We start from the raw sequence: 14970 nt of genomic DNA, 5'->3' as shown, positions 1-14970 counted from the left end.
AAACCAAAATTCTATAAAAATACAAAATGACTATATCTCAAATTAAATGAATGAATTAGATGTTCCGACTTATACACGAGTGACAGTAAATACATACATATGTACTCTCACTCGTGTATAAGTACATATGTACCCTTCAGTACCAAAATTCCTTTCCTGTCCGATTCCTGGTGTCATGTTCAAAAAACAAATCCCATGGGTTTCGGTAAGAGAACTCCGAAACAAAGTAGGCAATGAAAATTCTACCTGTGTTCGGATACTGCCCAACAATTAATTGTTGTTTTTGACGGGATTCGGAGCAGTGGTTCGGAAATTAGATTGAGATGATGAAAAATATTATTGAACGAAATAAAAAGAATCGATAGTCTCGTTAGTGAAATCAATTTTTTACAGCTCTAATGACAGCTGAAGTATTCACAAGTTTTTTGCAATGTAATTTATTAAGTATTGTTAAAGGGTAAGTGACTTATTTGTATTCAGTTAATAAATTCATTTCCAGAATTGCTTTTGAACCTGGACACTTTTTTAACCTAGACGGTGTGAACGGAAGGAGATTGTATAGCCAGTATTTGTTTTCTTCTTAATTGGTGTGTATATTTGTGAAAAATATTTTCCATTTGATTCTAATATCCATATGTATATACATATGAATTTTAATTATAGATTGACGAGGCAACAGCCAGAAGGAAAGACACGTAACATACTTTTAGGGGAAATGCAAGAAGTTATGCTAAGAAAAATTGTGGTAATCATTGAACAAATTATAAAGTTTTTTAAATGAATAAATAAACTTACCCTTTAAAAATATTTAATAAATTACATTGAAAAAAACTTGTGAATACTTCAGCTGTCATTAGAGCTGTGAAAAAATTGATTTCACTAACGAGACTATCGATTCTTTTTATTTCGTTCAATAATATTTTTCATCATGTCAATCTAATTTCCGAACCACTGCTCCGAATCCCGTCAAAAACAACAATTAATTGTTGGGCAGTATCCGAACACAGGTAGAATCTTCATTGCTTACTTTGTTTCGGAGTTTTCTTACCGAAACCCATGAGATTTGTTTTTGTTTTTTGAACATGACACCAGGAATCGGACAGGAAAGGAATTTTGGTACTGAAGGGTCCCTAAAAATTCCTCAGGTAGTCCGAATTCAGGTTTGCTAACGCCTGCTGTATGCAAATTCCTGGATGGCTTGTATGAAAGCTCCCTAATGATTCAGGATGGAGTCCAGTCCATTCCAACCTGATTCAGACCTGAATCCTAAAGGATTGGTACTGAAGGGTATGTACTCTCACTCGTGTATTAGTCGAAACATCTAATTCATTCATTTAATTTGAGATATAGGCTAAGTGCTTAGTTTAGATACATTCAAAACTGAGGAACTGGCTTGCTTATAATCACTAAGCAAGAAATATCCGGTTTTTTTCTGAAAATATATTTCCCAAAAGGCATTTTTGACCGACCAGAAATTATTTTTGATTTCCATATTGTATTAAAACATTTTTATTTGTTTCAGTACATTTGCAAATTTATAAAATTATAATAATTAAAAAGCTAATTGTATAATTAATTAATTAATTGTAAACTAGAAAATAAAAGATTAATGGTAAATTTATGACTTTATTTTTCAACTATGAACAGAACGTATTCACATACATACTTATGTATGTACCCTGCAGTACCAGTCATCAGTAATTCATCAACGTTTCATCAACAGTCAAGGGGGCGCTGTTGATGATTCATCGATGACAGGCCATACAAACTGTTAATGAATTTAACAAGGGCATGTCCTAGGCTGCCATCAATAAAAATGCATCAACAATTAATCGAGGATCCTTCATTAACAAATTCATCAACAATTATATTGTCAGAAAAAACCCGTATATTAAAATAAGTAGTAATTATAGTTAGATAATTTGAATAATTTGTCTCCCAATGCAAGCGCTAGCGGCTAAGTATTGCTGTGACGTCATAAGCAGTATTTCTTGCTTAGTGGGACTTTGCTTGTCAGTTGGATTTACAAACAGATCTCTTTAAGAAATTGTTCAGGGATATTACGCATTACAATAAAATATTACATTCTTTTACCTCTTTAAGGATTATAGATGACCCTTATATATATCTGCTGTGCTATCACACATCGGAATCAGTAGTAGAGGTCGCTTTACATTGATGAGAGTTTATCCAAAAAAGGACATCTTTAGGATCAAACGCGACAGAACGTTCGCATCGTCATCTAATTCATCCTCCGCTAGGCACCATCGAGGTGTCCATTAAATAGTTATTCATTAATTTAGATTTATCGATATCCAGATCAAGATCCGGTTGGACTAGTTTACCGCCTGTCTACGTTATGAACTCCGAACTGAAATGCGCTAAAGCCAAATTTAACCTAGGGCTCTTTACTGAGAAAAATAATAATAGACTGGGTTATAGGCTTTCTAATTGCTCGATGCGAGATTTTGCGATGCCCCAATCATCGTGGCAAAGTTGATCATCTGCAGAAAGTTTTCTGGAGCTATTATGGTCGAAAGAATTTTGTACATTTTTCCATTCCACCAAATACACATCGCAGGATCGCTGCTCTTAACATACCGATTAACTATTATTTGTCGCTGGCTATCCCTTTACAACCAACCAACAACCTTGACAGATTGCTGTGTTCGAGGGTGCCGATCATCGTCCCCTTATTGGCAATCTCCGCTAAGGACTTCTTGGTCTGCTTCGACAATTGGGTTGGTGCCTTTATGGACTGTGAGGCTTGCATTAACCTTTGACGATTCTGACGTCCTGACCCAAGCGTAAGAGGCGCTGAGGAAGGTCGTCATCCCTAGTCATCTGAAAGAGGGCTGAGAGATTCCGACCTCCCTTGGTTACAACTTCGGGGTAATAAGGCCCTTGACCACAGTACCCCATGCGTTTTTGTAATTAGCTGACATTTCGATATATTTGTAGGCACCTCTGGAGTACACGACACTTGTATTTTTGGGGTAGATTAGTCTTATATCTGAACATTTTTTTTGTATGTAGCTATATATACTAAAATGATAATGATAATACATAATCAGACTTTTTTTAACCATAATTATCCTATACTTGTTTAGATGAGACCAGGAAGCAAAAGAAAAACATTAGAAATGTGTGGATTGGCCGTTTTTTTCTCGATTTCATTTTCTGTACTGTACTGCGATGGCCATGGGCGACTTATTGAACCACCAAGTAGAGCGTCGGCTTGGCGTTATGGATTTCAGACACCACCAGACTATAATGATCATGAATTATATTGTGGCGGGTTTACGCGGCAGTGGAAAAAAAATAAGGGTAAATGCGGAGAGTGCGGTGACCCATGGGATATTCCGGAGCCACGTCCCCATGAAAGCGGCGGCCAATGGGGGCAAGGCTTAATCGTGAAAAGTTATTTTCCTGGATCCGAGATGACGATACGTATCGAATTAACGGCTAGTCATATGGGGTATAATAAATTACCTGTATGCTGTTTAGAAAACTCACAGCTTATTGTTTTACAGATATTTTGAGTTTCGATTATGTCCAAAGCCAAATGCTAAACAGTCTTGTCTGGATCAAAATGTTTTGCCAATAATGAGCGCTTTTCCTTCCCAGCCAAGTCCAACAGATTTGCGAAGTCGGTTTTATCCTCGAAATGGAAGCCGGATTTATGAAATTAAAGCACGTTTACCAGGTAAAATGCCTCATAAAACATTTTACAAATTTAATAAATTTTCATTTCAGACTTAACATGTGACCATTGCGTGTTGCAATGGCGTTACATTGCTGGTAATAACTGGGGAATTTGCGACGATGGCAACGGTGCCGTTGGTTGTGGCCCACAGGAAGAATTTCGTTCGTGTTCGGATATCGCCTTAAGCTTGGATTTGCCTGTTCATACAAGTCGACCGTTAAACACTAAGTCTCCAAAATCGACAAAAATTTTAACAACCGAATATATTACAGATAATATCCATAGTGAATCTTTAAAATATTGCCTTTTAATAACTATAGTTTTAATAATAATTGCTTCCGTTTTGGGAATTTGGTACAGATTTAATGAATTGAAACAATTATTTAACAAAAACTCAATTTTAAACGAAAGAAAAGCATTTTCTTTAAGAATTTTTTTCCACAAAACCATTTTTTCTAAATTTAAATGTGATTTATCTCAAACTGACAATGATCTCAGCAGTGATAAAGTCCATGACCCTCCAATTGCACCTCCTAGAACTAAAAAGTTAGGAAACATAATAAAAGTTCAAATTGATGAATCGACGGCTTCGTAAAAAATACATGATTGGATTGATAAAGTCAATGATTATCATAATTAATTCATTTCATTTCAATGTTTGTTTTTACAAAATTTAAGCCTGTATTAATTATTATATTATTTATTAATTATCATAATATTTAAAATTTAATAAAAGAAAAATTCAACATTTCTAATATTTATGCCTTCTTATGGGATAAGACTAAGTTGCACAGATAGGTGCGGGCGTAACTTTGCTAAACCTATTAATCTAAAACTTTTGTACAGTTTTTTTGTAAAATCAGTTTTCTATCAATATATAAAATAGATAATTATTGGTATAAACTCCAATTTTGTGAAAAAAAAAAGTTTTTAATTTCACAGTCTATCAATGGGTAACATTCATGACAATTTAAGAATGATTTAATCTTTATTTCCCTTCAAGCGAAATATCGAAATATTTTGATGATGCACTTTTTCATAACTTTTCCATAAACTTCTAACTTCTAACTGTAACTTCTTTACATCTTCGACTAAACTTGTCGTATGATGTACACGCTTTTTTAATCACATTTTTGCTCTCAATGCTCATAATCAATTCGGGTATCGAAATTTAACCAATAAATAAAGTAAAAGAGTAACACCAGCGGATTCGTTTATAAACAGAGGGTAAATAAGCTTTTTGGTTCAGTGTATTCTTGAATGGTTTTCACCTTTTCAGGTGCTGTTTTGACTCCATTTGATGTTACAATGAAACCTAAGAATTTAACACTTTCTTTGAAGAATTTACTTTTTTCCGGTTTCACTCTCATGTTGGCTTGGCATAGGCATTTAAGAACTGTGTCAATGTGCCTTATGTGGTCGGCCGCGTTCGCAGAGAAGATAATTATATCGTCAACATAGACGTAACAAATTTTCCCAATTTGTTCGCTCAGCACATCGTCAATTGCCCTTTGGAAGATGCTTCCTGTATTTTTCAGTCCAAAGGGTAGACGGCAAAATTCATACTTTCCTCCATTTACGGAGAACGACGTCTTTTTGCGGTCATTTTCGGCCAGATAAATCTGGTGGTACTATGACTTCAGATCTAGGGTAGTGAAAAATTTTACCTTTTCTAAGGTCGCTAAAATCATAGGAATGGTGGGCATAGGGTAACGATCTGAAATGGTCCGCTCATTTATTTTCCTGAAATCGATCACTAGGCGTTTTTTTCTATTGCCGTCTACAACAACAACAGCACATGTTGGGTTGGTATTTTAGCTGCTGGCCTGCGTTAGCAGGTCGAAACCTATGATGGCATGGAATCGAGTAAAGGAGCCTTTAGGCCGAATATGTGCATAAAACATTTTTCTTTTACTCTACTGGAGTCATGAATGGAACTCACAGTAAATGGGCAGTCGACCGGCTTTATGTTTTTTAGCTCCTTAACGGGCTTTACATAATTCCTTGCCGCTACCGTATCTTTAAGGATTTTTAATGTCCTCCCTGCCAGCCTTCGTTCAATGAAGGACAAGCGGGACCTTCCTCTAAAAAATTAATTAGGGACAAAGGCGTTAAAGCTGTCATTGTCGTGTTCGATTGCACTGAGCGCAGCCGCAGACGCGTCTTCATAATCCGAATCTTCATCCGCATTGGTAGTTTGGTTTATTATAAATGAGCTAGCGCCTTTGGCCGGTCATTCTCTCTGAAGAGTTTGGCCTTTTGGGTGTGTTAAATGTGCCTAAAACTCGTGGATTGCCTGAACTTAAAGGACTTAGAGGATGGATCTACGTCCATTGGCAACGAAGTTTTTACCTTGTCTTTAGGGCGCATAGTGTTGACCCTTGCGGAAATTAGAATGTTAATTCCTCTGCTTGACCGCTTTGGCATATGTGGCTGTGAACATACTTCGTCAATCAAACAATTTTGTCTCTGCCTCCCTAGCTAGTGCCAGTGCTGCTGACAGGTCTTTGTGCTGTGCTGTCATGGCATATGTTCGTTGCTACGGCCGTCCAGACTTATTTATCACCTTCACATGCAATCCAGTTTGGTACGAGATAGTGCAGCTGTTATTTCCTGGACAATCGTCTAGGATAGGCATGACATCACAGCCCGTGTTTTCAGACAACAGCTCAAGTCACTGATGCATTTGTGAAACATGGAGTTTTTGGATCTGTGCGGTGCTGGATGTATTCAGTAGAATGACAGAAGAGAGGATTGCCGCATGCGCACATTCTGATTTGGATGTATAATAAAATTACTCCAGACGAAATTGACGATGTCATATGCGCTGAGATTCCACGGGCAGAGGTTGATACAGATTTGCATGCAGTTGTCATCAAGAACATGATCCAAGGCCCATGAGGTACCCTCAACCCAAGTTCACCATGAATGGTAGACGGGAAGTGTTCCAAGCGATATCCTCGAGCCAACTGTCAACTGAAGATGGCGGGACTTCGGCAACTTTAAAAATGAGAATTGGTGATATTAAGGTAGACAATCCTTGGGTGGTTCCATACTCACCCCTATTGTCAAAATCATACAAAGCGCACATCAACGTAGAATATTGCAATTCCGTGAAATCGATTAAATATAACCGCAAGTATGTATATGGCAGTTTTTGGTGTTCAGGCAGAAAATGGTGACAGCAATGCAGAACGAGTTGTCGATGAAATCTCTCAATACCAGGTTGGAAGATACATAAGCAGCAACGAGGCTGCATGGCGAATTTTTTCGTTCCCAATTCATGAACGCTATCCAGCTGTAGTTCAGTTGGCAGTCAATTTGGAGAATGGTCAACGTGTCTATTTCACAGAACTAAATGTGCAAGAAAGAGTCCTGAATCCGCCTACGACAACTCTGACTGCCTTCTTCACCTTATGCCAGGAAGATGCTTTTGCCAGAACCTTGATGTATTCAGAAGAGCCCTCTTAACCACAATATGCCACAGAGAAACGTGGCAGGGTACAGCTAGTTTGTTATATAATGGTGTATGGGGATTTTTATTTTATTTTTCTCTGTGTATGTATAAAAATTTTTATTATATTTGATCAAACCACTTAGATATATCTCTCAGATATTTCTCTAAGTGTGCTTCTCCGTGTTGTTCCCACGCGTTCCGTCCACGTCCACGTTGTTCCGTCGCGGGGGTACGGGGTGTGATGGGGCTGGTCTTGTCTTCCCTCTGGAAATGTTCAGAGTAAGCTTTATAATGGGAAAACTCTCTCCGTTGCTATCTACCCTTTAGGCGAGATAACCAATTCAATATAAAGATTATAACAGTGTTAGCTGGAGTTAGATTTAAGAGTTTCCGCTCTTTGTTACAATTGAATCAAAACTTTAACTTATTAAATGTACTCAAGCTAACACGCCGCAAGCCGGCCGCTCGTCAGGCCAAAGTGCTGACACTAGATACAATAGCATAACTCACCATACCGGGAACCAATACATATAAAACACTAGGGTGATTCTATAATCACGCAAGACTTTTACCGATTTATGGCTACTCATTAATCGTGTTAACTTGTATACTTGTGCAAAATATTGCATTTTTTTATTTGGTTATAAGAAATGAATTCTATTTACAGATAGCATAAAATCTTTAAGGGACCAGCAACCGAGAGAGGAAGCACATCACTAGCCTTAAAAATTAATGTAAGAAATAATGCTAAAAACAGAGAACATTAGTAAAAATACAATATTTTATAAATAAGATATACATTACTGCGATTATTTACTAGGAAGGGGGTATTTACGGTGGATATTCCTTATGATTTCCACAGGGATTTGTCGGGGAAGCCGGTCGGAGTTCCCTTGCGATTTCTAGCGGATTTTGTTTGGAATTCCTTTGCGATTCCGGGCGATTCCGCTCTGATTTTGCCCAAAACTCTCGATGGATTCCATGTGTATTTTCTTTTGATAGGTGCGGGCGTAACTTTGCTAAACCTATTAATCTAAAACTTTTGTACAGTTTTTTCTAAAATCAGTTTTTTATCAATATATAAAATAGATAATTATTGGTATAAACTCCCATTTTGTGAAAAAAAAGTTTTTAATTTCACAGTCTATCAATGGGTAACATTCATGACAATTTAAGCATGATTTAATCTTTATTTCTCTTCAAGCGAAATATCGATAGTAATTTTGATGATGCAAGTTCGTTACAAAGTCAGTATCAATCTTTATTAAGTGGCTAATACGAAGATTTATGATTACAGCGAAAGTTTTCTCACTTGCATCGACATAAGTTCCGTCTTGTCCGGTGCGGTTTCAAATTCTTTGACTCCGCTTGATTCCATCGAAATAATAACCCAGAATCCATTAAAGCCCGGACTACCGGTCGATGTTAGTAACAATACGTAAGACCCTAACAGCAGTTCCACCATCGAAAACTATATTTGTTTCGGGGCTTGCCCCTGATCTCGCATCGGAAGATGTTCAAGGCAAAGCCCAAGCCGTTAATGTCAAAGTGAAAAAATGTTCATTTTCATAAACCTGTAATATTGCCCATAAGGAATGATTTAATAGACATGCACGTCAGTGCAGTTTGAGTTTTCAATTGTGAATATTTTATTGTTCGAGCATAAGTTGGCTCTTAGCCTAAGTATATACATATATATATATATAATATGCGTACGAATGTCGCATTCGACACCAGAGAATTGCCCATATATTCTTATGTATAAAGCAGCATTCCTGCGCTGCCGGTTACGCCAGCAGCGGAGCGGTGCTCATATCTTTATACATATATTATTACTTAGCGAAAGAGAGTCTTATGCACATGTGTATATATGTACATATATATACATGACATAAGCAGTCAGCGTGGGAATGCTGACTTAGCGTTCCTAGCCTTATTTAAAAATGGCTGATCATATAACGTGTGCTTGCTTACATTGAATGCCATGTACAGTATGCCTTCGCTATATGCTTACAGTACAGTATGACTTCGCTATATGCTATATGCATACTACAACATCCTCCTCTTGAAAAATAACGTAACTAAGTGAAGTTATTTAATAATGTATTTTTTAATTTGCCATAGAGGGAGTTGTATTGAAACAATAAACAAAATATTGAAGCCATACGTTCCAGTCAGTTTTATTAACTGATATGTAGGATCGTATATATTCATTAAATGTTCGATGACTTCTTTCTATTGTTCCAACAGTTTGATGATGATGTGTAGTTGATGTTATATTTTGTAATTTTGAATATTTGCACAAATCATTTATAATTCAATTGTTATATTCTGTTCCCATGTCCGAAATGAACGTCTTTATTGAACCGTATTTGAGAATAAAACTGGTAAAGCTACTAAGTATTTAGTCAAGTCACATATAAGAGTGACTGAAAAATTAATTTCCTTGCTCTGACTGTGATAATGGACCAATTGTATCCACTATAATTCTTTCAAAAGCTTTTTACTGGGGTTTCAGTGGGGTGGGGTCTTATTCTGTTTTGTTATTTTTGATTTTTGGTCATTTCTGGTTATGCTGTGTTATATTACGAGTCATACCTTTCAGTAATAATGTCTTTTAGACTGGGCTAAGGTTTTTGTAATGCCTGACAATGACAATGTTGTTTTTGTAGTCAACGGGTTGAGTAGCGCTAATCTCAATGTGTTCAATGTTTTACTGCCCATATTTTTAAAATTATCTATTGAAATGTTCTCAAAGATTTCAATTGGCTTATTTTTAATATACCGGCTTCTTTTTCAAGACCTAAGTCAATTTGTATATATATCACCAATATAAATTTTTGCTATAATTTTCTTACCATGTTTAAAGAAACATAGCATATCTTTTATATTCAAGGGCACTACTTTCCGTACTTCGTCATAATTTATGATTTCGTATATGTTGGACTGAGAAGCTTTTTTTGTAGAATGCCTTGCCAATTTTACTTTTTCATCTTATGTGCAGAATTTTTGTCTACTTTGGTACCTGGTAGTGACTTTCAGGATTTTATTTTGTATGTCTTTTAATTCGTATATTGTTATCCTGGATAGGGCGTCTGCTACAAAGTTGTCATTACCCTTTAGAAACTCGACTGTAAATTCATATTCTTCTAGTTCTAACCGCAAATGTGTCAACTTTAAGCTTGGATTGACCATAGAAAATAAGTATGTCAAAGGTCTGTAATCTGTTTTCATTATAAAATGATTTCCATATATATAAGTTTAAGATTATTGGTTATTTTTTCATTAAATTTATTTGTTTTGAGTTGGGTTAAGAATTTGTTTAAGCTTAACAATCGTTTTTATAGGCTGCTTGTTACTCCATCGCCGTCACCGTCTTTGCCGCCGTCATTACTTCCGCTGATGTTCTTTGTTTTTCCGCTGACGTTCTTTGTTCTCATTAGCTTGTTATGACGATTTGTAGCTATTGGCCGCTTCTAATTACCATTGATCAATGCATTGATTTCCACATTGGCAGATGCCCTAGATATAGTAAGCCACGTGCGCTGAGCTTGCATCTTTTGGTTAGCGATCGTGGGAACACTAATCCGGAAGTTTCCTGAGTTGGTAGTAAATTAAACTTCTGGTTTCTTCACCCGGTTGCGCCATATGTACTGAGCTTGCATCTTCTTTGTCAATGATTTTAGAAACTAGGTTGTTAACTCTTCCCTCCTTAAACGCGACTGTCCTCGGTCGTAACGTAAAAGATTACCGGTCCGGATTGTGTAGGCTTTTCTTGCATTTCCGGAAGAGGGGCGGTTGTTCTTTCCGTCTGTTTACGTTTTCGTAGGAGTGCTGTGGCGATGCCTATTATTACTATCAGGAGGATGATGGTAGATCCATAGCTAACAGAAGCTGATATTGTTGCGTTGCTTCTTAGTTTCTCAATCACTTTTGTGTTGTTGATGTTCAATTCTTTGATCATTCGAAGTGAGAGAACTTCCTCAAGTTTGGTTTTTTCTCCCATAAGTCGGAAAACTGGAGGTTCTGGTTCGTCTATGTTGATTTCTCTTGATTTGTACGTCACCTCGCCAATAGTAACCGTTGAGTTTCGGTATTGCATGATAAAAGAGCCATGTCATTTTAGCTCCTTTTCATCCAGCGATACTGGACCATTACAATCGTTCAGTAGTATGGTGCCTGGCAGTATCTCCTCAAAATCTGGTATGTGCTGATTGGTATGTGTTGATTGTTAATAATTTAGTAGTGCAGTTACACAAGTATCGTTACTTAAATCTAACAATTTTTCTGAGTTACAAATAGTCTTATCATTATGGGATTCGCATGGTTCTGTTATTGTAAATAGTTGTTTCTTACATTCTAACAAATTTCGTGTTTTATATCATTTATAATTTGGGCTTTCTTTATTGCTTTAATTTTAAGTGTTCTGTAGTTGTCTGTTTTTATGGTTGGTAAGCTAATAATGTAAAGGAGGTAGTTACCATTTGTGGCTAATTTGACCTTAGCAAACTCTAGTAATACTTCTATGTTCAAAAATAAGTTATATTTTTTCTGAAGATATCTTCTATTATTGTGGTTTCTGTGGTTGTAAATACAAATGAATTAACTGTGTTTGATTTTGCCGATGTAATTGCGTGTACTATATTAGTTATTAGTTATTATTTATTCTTTTTTTAATTGTATTTTATATTTTAGGATATTTGCTTTCTGAGCTGTGAGCGACTTTTAGCATTGCATTAGTGACGTTAGTTAGTTGGTTAATTTTTTTTAATTAATCTGTTGATTACTACTTGTCTATTATAGTTTTCTAGTTGTTCATTTATCTTGTTTTCAAAATTTTCGTATTCGTGATGATCTGGCGTTCCTGCCAGCCATTTCCAAGCAGTACCTATTGCTTCTATTGCGCTTTTTTGTCTTTTCTGAGTTTGTGGGCTGTGTAAATCAGTATGTAACTGTCCTAATTCGTAAGAAAGATATGGGTGTAATGGGTGAGATGATATGATTTTATGAAGTGATTCGTTCAATTCCGAAAGTGTTTCTTAGTAGTTCTGTAAATTAAAAATGTGGATGATTTTAAATGTTCCGTCTTGTTTAGCTGCCAGTCCAGATTCAAGTGAGATGATTTGCGAATTGGAATAATCGAGCACCGTGGTTATCCCCAAGCATGTTGGTAAAAAAAAGTCTGAAAATTGATGTTCTTATATTATTTTTATGAATGATTTTTCCGGTTTGTGTTTTAATAGTGGTGTTTTTATTTTCTGCTACTTTCTCTGATTTGTATCTGGGTGTAAGTTTTGTTTCTAGTCTTTTATCTATTTTTACGAGTACTGTGCCGCCTGGTGAATATTGAATCGGTTGTTTTCTCGTTAGATTGTGTTGTTCTAGATCTGTAACTTGTTTTGTTTTTATTCTCTGTTTGATTTCTTCCCTCTTTTCCTCAATGTCTTATATTGAACTTGGAATTGTGCTTCTCAAAAATATGTCTACAGTTCTGTCTTTCGCTACTGAGTGTATGGATTTATTATATTCCTGAACTGATTTAAAAAGTAAGTCTGCAAATGTCATACTCCCGTTGTCTTTCTTGAGACATCGCATAATTTCGGTTAATGTTGAATGGAATCTTTCTATTTGTCCATTACTTGTCGATGAATACGGGGCTGTGGTATGTACTGATATCTTAAGTTGATATCTTCTAGCATGAACCTTATTGCAGCCGAGGTTAGTGCTCGTTCGTTATCCATTACTATTATTTTTTATGTCTTCTGATGCTCTTGACTCTAAAATTTTTACTTGTGCATATTTGGAGAATTTATCGATACCTGTTAATACGATTTGTTTTCCTGTAATGTAAATATATACGTGAATAATTTCTCCTAGGTAATTTGGGATGGTGGTTGGTTGGATTTCTCCATTTGGGGGGTGTCTGTCGTACTTTTATTCTCTACAAGTTTGACAGAGTTGAACTATGGCTTGAATTTTCTTTTGGGCCTGCGGAAAAAAATAATTCTTCAAAATTTGCGTTTTATTTTCTTTTGCATATCTATGTGGTCTTTTATGTTCTAAAGTGATAATTTCATTTTGCTGTAATTCTGAACTTACGTCTTCTACTTCATTTTGTGTAAATCTTATTTTATATGATTTCAAATATGTAGGGTAAATATTTTGTATTTTACCCATAACCGCTTCAGATGTGAAAATTCCGTTTATGAGTTTAGGGTCAAGTTTGTTTGTCAAAATTGCAATGAGTTTTCCCTCCGTGTAGGACTTCTGTTTTATGTTGGAAATGGAATTTCGAAATTATAAGAGTCTGTTTCTGTGATCATTAAATAGAGTTGGTTTTTGAATACGTTAATGGGTGCTTCTACTGAAAATATGAGATTGTGTGATGAGCTTTCGTCACTATGGATTGTTTCTGATGAACTTATTGAATTGATTTCTGGGGGGGCTCGAGACAATGCATCTGCTACTACATTAGCAACTCCGGGCTTGTACCTGATCTCGTGGTTATATTCACCAATGAGATTCCTCCAGCGCTTTAGCTTTTCGTTATGGTTATTTACGCTATTTGAAAAACTCAAGATAATGTCTTAGACTTTGGAGAGCCCAAACGATTGCGGGCATCTCTATTTCGTTTGTAGCATAATTTTCTTCAGTTTTCGATAGAGTACGTGAAATAAATGTTATTGGTCTATGATTTTGTTCTAGCACTGCACCTATTGCATAGCTGGAGGCGTCTGTAGTCAGTTGGAATTCTTTTCCGAAATCTGGATATGCAAGAGTCACATCCCTGGAGACGAGAGTGTTTTTAAATTTCTCGAATGCCAATATAACTTCTTTGTCCAAGTTTATAGCGGTTTTGCTTGACTTAGTCTTAGATATACGGCCTTCTTCGCCTCTTAGGAGAATGGTTAAAGGCTTTGCTATTTTTGCATAGTCGTTGATGAAACGACTGTAATACCCTGTCATGCCCAAAAAGGAACGTAGGTCCTTTAAAGTTTTTGGCACTGGGAATTTCGTAATTGCTTTTATTTTGTCTATATTGGTTTTAACACCATTTTCTGATATTGTGTACCCCTACAACTGTCAACCAGTTGGGACGTCTCGTTTTTATTAAGCTCCGAAAAAAACAACGGAAATATCGAATCTACAACTAAATTTTTCGATCTCCGGAAATTTTTTTGAAATTGCTCGGGAAAAATCCTAAATTTCATTTTGGAAAATTCTTCAAAACAATAAAAAAAAAAAAGTATTCATTGTGCGAAGCAGGATACCTTGCCCGGCTGTGGCTTTGTGGTTTCTGCTATGCAGAAGTCACCCACAGCTGGCCCCTCGAATAAGGAGGAGGCTACTTTATCTCGACGGTTAACCCGCGAAGACAACTCTCGATCGGCTAGCCCTACTAGCTCAATTGACTGACTGAGCTCCGCAGCGCTGCTCTCAAACGTGCCCAGCCAAAGAAATCCCTTGGCTCCTCCCAGAATACTGTCTCTGACCTTCCCGAATGGAAAACCAAAGGAATCAACCATGTTTTTAAGTCGAGCACTATTGATTGGCAGCGGGTGCAGCCCAAGAGGCGACGATTGCAAAATCAGGCACCACAATTCAAAAATGTTATAGCTTTGCAACTGCCCACTGTATTACGTTCTCAGCAGCCAAATACTCCACTTGGTCATAATCAGTTTGCCTCGCTGATGAGCGTTGATGATGATGACATCGTGGAAGTCGATGAAGTGAAGGATGCGGTAAATACAAAACCAGATTCCCCATTGAAAATCAAGAAACTAAGGCCCATTAGAATTCCAGATGT

At 36.5% G+C, this 14970-nt stretch overlaps 2 protein-coding genes and 1 long non-coding RNA gene across 4 annotated transcripts in view; 2 read left to right on the top strand and 1 right to left on the bottom strand.

The window, feature by feature from the left end:
* Positions 1–14970, bottom strand: part of AGO3 (Argonaute 3) — a 241481-nt gene that overhangs the window by 4493 nt on the left and 222018 nt on the right. The window lies entirely within an intron of this gene.
* LOC147643612 (uncharacterized) lies at positions 296–807 on the top strand. The gene is made up of 3 exons (XR_015271756.1): positions 296–457; positions 535–587; positions 664–807. It is a non-coding gene; the product is annotated as an uncharacterized LOC147643612 (long non-coding RNA).
* Positions 2974–4461, top strand: LOC110187948 (uncharacterized). Its single transcript, XM_086833008.1, has 4 exons — positions 2974–2996; positions 3111–3478; positions 3534–3706; positions 3757–4461. The coding sequence occupies exons 2-4, from the start codon at positions 3111–3113 to the stop codon at positions 4299–4301; spliced, it is 1086 nt and encodes a 361-aa protein (XP_086689134.1). The 5' UTR covers positions 2974–2996; the 3' UTR covers positions 4302–4461.

Source organism: Drosophila serrata, unplaced genomic scaffold, assembly GCF_035046125.1.
Source record: "Drosophila serrata isolate PLE 108 unplaced genomic scaffold, ASM3504612v1 contig_264, whole genome shotgun sequence".
In the NCBI taxonomy this organism is placed as follows: domain Eukaryota; kingdom Metazoa; phylum Arthropoda; class Insecta; order Diptera; family Drosophilidae; genus Drosophila; species Drosophila serrata.
The sequence above is the reverse complement of the archived record's forward strand: the minus strand, read 5'-3'. Positions and strand labels throughout refer to the sequence as shown.

Excerpts from the sequence above, each read along its gene's own strand:
- LOC110187948 (XM_086833008.1), top strand. The coding sequence starts at position 3,111 with ATGAGACCAGGAAGCAAAAGAAAAACATTAGAAATGTGTGGATTGGCC. Across the intron at positions 3,479-3,533 it reads TTAACGGCTAGTCATATGGG|ATATTTTGAGTTTCGATTAT; the intron begins GTATAATAAATT and ends ATTGTTTTACAG. Across the intron at positions 3,707-3,756 it reads AATTAAAGCACGTTTACCAG|ACTTAACATGTGACCATTGC; the intron begins GTAAAATGCCTC and ends TTTTCATTTCAG.